Source organism: Gloeophyllum trabeum, assembly GCF_000344685.1.
Source record: "Gloeophyllum trabeum ATCC 11539 unplaced genomic scaffold GLOTRscaffold_00208, whole genome shotgun sequence".
Classification (NCBI taxonomy): domain Eukaryota; kingdom Fungi; phylum Basidiomycota; class Agaricomycetes; order Gloeophyllales; family Gloeophyllaceae; genus Gloeophyllum; species Gloeophyllum trabeum.
The window spans coordinates 176-3,180 of record NW_006920616.1 but is presented as its reverse complement, the minus strand read 5'-3'; the positions used below and the strand labels follow the sequence as shown (position 1 = coordinate 3,180).

General features: G+C 47.0%; 1 protein-coding gene across 1 annotated transcript; it reads right to left on the bottom strand.

Annotated features, from left to right (window-relative positions):
- Positions 1–269: 269 nt before the first annotated feature.
- GLOTRDRAFT_134472 (uncharacterized protein) lies at positions 270–1,253 on the bottom strand (the record flags this gene model as incomplete). Its single annotated transcript, XM_007873443.1, has 1 exon — positions 270–1,253. One exon carries the CDS (start codon positions 1,251–1,253, stop codon positions 270–272), a length of 984 nt encoding a protein of 327 aa, XP_007871634.1.
- Positions 1,254–3,005: the final 1,752 nt, after the last annotated feature.

Here is a 3,005-nt window from a genome sequence, read left to right as displayed (position 1 = left end):
AACCTACACTCGGTTTCGTGGTTTGCGACTTTGTCTGCGACTTTCCGGACGATAAATACTCCGGAGCGTCCCTTAGTGTTTGTTTCAGGCGTCAAGGTTTTTGTTTTATTTTTCTAGGTCTTCCTACGGACTACCCTACGGCGTCTTACTCCTCCTTTCCCCCTCGAACTATTAAATACCCTTCAGTTGTCTCGGACCACCTTCACCCATATCACGGGGTTTAGGTTAATTTCTTTTGGTCCTTGGTGATTGTTGTGTGTCTGTGCATATCAACGGGCCTGAAATGCCCCTCCCAGACTGCTAAGCATCTCAGCTCTGCACTGGTCATTATCCACTGCAAACAGTAGAGCCTCTTGGAGACATCTGATAGCCTCCTCGAGATCTCTGAGCTCCCCAATATTCTTGAAACGGACACACAATGCATTGGCTAGCTTATGGAGGTAGTTTGCCTTGTCTGACTGATCTCGAGTGATAGTTACAATGTTGAGGTAGTACTGGATAGCAAGATCCAAATCTGCCATGCTACCAAAGCCTGTATAGCGGCTCACAAGGGAGCTGGCAAGAGCATTTACCCTTAATGCTTTGGTTGGGTGATCATCTGGCACCATATCCACTGCCTCCTGATGGCAGATAATAGCCCTTTCCAGGTCTTGCTGCTTGTCAAAGTATTCAAAAGACATGAGCAGCACCTGGCCCAGACTATTGAGCATATCAGGCCTATCTGGATGATTCACAGGGGTTATATTGACAACCTCCTGTCTGTAGCGAATAGCCTTCTCCAAATCCTCCTTCTCCTTGAACTGTTCAAAACATTCTTCATATATAGCTCCAATGAATTTGAGCCACCCAATGCTTCCTGTATTGTTCCCAGGGGTCAAATCAACAGCCATCTGACCATAGGCACTGGCTTTTCTGATATCCCCCACTAAAACTGCCATGCCAGTTTGCACAAAGCATGATATTTTCAATTCCTTGACTCTTTGACCCCAATCTGGATGATCAGAAGCAGTTAGCTCCACAGCATCCTTCATGTGCTTGATGGCTTGATCCAAGTCAGGTGGGCCTCTACTCCTGGTAGCATAGTCCAAGTAGAGCATTCCCAGTTCATAGAGCCTATCTGCCCTATCTCTGTGACCTTCCGGGATACAGTCCACAGTATCCTTGAGAGAATCCAGGATCTGCCTGGCCAAATTGAACTGTTCAAGAGAGCAGAAAAGCCGATATAGCAGCTTATAATGATCAATGTCTTCCATGATGCTATCATCAGATTCAACGTCACTTGGGCATGGCAACTGAGCTTCAGCGGCGGGAAGCTGCCCTAATTCTTGTCCTGGATCGCCTTTCGGCATATCAAAAGCTCTGCTGATTGTAATCAGTGCATTCACCAGACTGATATAACTTCATATACAAACTTACTCGAGAAAATCACTCATGTCTAGGCTGGATAATTCACGTCAGACGGATGTCGGCGAGCGGAGACGGTTGCGGAAAACGGAGAAGGACGGGCTGGAGCGCAAATGTGACTTTATATGAGGATACGGAGGATCGTTATCAGATCATAATACCTGCGAAGTCCGAACGCCGCCGCCGAGTAGTCCGAGGTTGACCGCTGCCAAGGGGCCAATGGCCAGAAAACGCGCGACGGCAACCCCCTAAAGTGAACAGGACCCCGAAAGCATCACGTAAGAGAGAGGACCACCTTGATAAGGCAATTTGTGGCGGCTCCTCTTCTGCCTGGGTTTATGTTTTGTGTGGTCGATTGTCGGGAATCAACAAGCCTCTGTCATCCATGTACACATAGGTAATAGCTTATAACTACTTATATATATCTTTGATCCCTAATATCACATTGTTCAGTTCTGAAAGATCCCAAACACTTCTCAGTTGATATTTCTGCACTGACTCAGACATACAGGAACACCTCTCTACTTCCTGATGCATAAGACTGGTTATAAACAGTGCTTATAATATAGTAGTTCTCTTGACAGAGCTGTTGGTGGGCGCATATTTGCCAAATTGTGACCATGACTGCAGGGCTTGATGGATACATATTTCTTCAAATCTGCCGATGTACTAGTATAGAAAGCACAAGATACTTTGACAGGCTACAGACTCCACATGATACAATATACAACTGCAAATTCAAGACTACCAGCAATCCTTGCACCATTCAACGAGGACTGTTAGAAAAAGTCTCGCATCGCCGGTTTTCAGACACACTGCGTCGTTTGTCCGAATCAGGGAAGTGGTCTACAGCTCGCATCCTCAGATTTTGCTTGATGCGTTTATCAAAGGTATAGCGTATGTCCTACCACTTCAAAAAGTATGTAGACCTGTGCTAGAATGCTACTCAACGGTACAGAAAAAGATTCAGATTTTAATACAGCTCTGGGAAGTCGCAAATAGAAAGTGCACGCAAACCGTGCAAGAAAGTGAAAATCGGGACCCCGTAAACTTGGAAAGGGACAACGACAATAGGGTTGACGTCGTCGGTAATACCCGCGTTGGCCCCTTGACCGCTGCTCCTCGTCACGCGCCCACTAATCTAACCACATATACCTTTTGTGGGTACTCTCACGGCGGGCAAAGCAGGTGTCCTTTTTCCGGACGGCAGGAAAAAGGACACTATGTCCTTTCACGGCGACCATCAGTGGGTCAGGAAGTAAATCTGTCACGATTGCGTCATGGTCGTGACAATGGGTCACGCAGTCTGCATTTATAATATGAAAAACCCTCGGACGCTCAGTTTTACAAAGCGAAGCATGCCATATGACCCGATAGGTGACTTTCCGTCCATATTCGGACCTTAGGCTCCCACCCGAGACTCCGAGAGTAATGTGACTGTTACAAGCAAGTCACCCATTACTGGGTCTGCTTGAGCAACTTCAAGTACAAGTCCGTCTCATCATCTGATACTGCAGCAGTGGTGCCATCCGGTAGGAGATATGTGCAAGCCTTCGCCAGCGGACTATTCATGGCCGATGCATCCTTGATTTTGCCGGTCA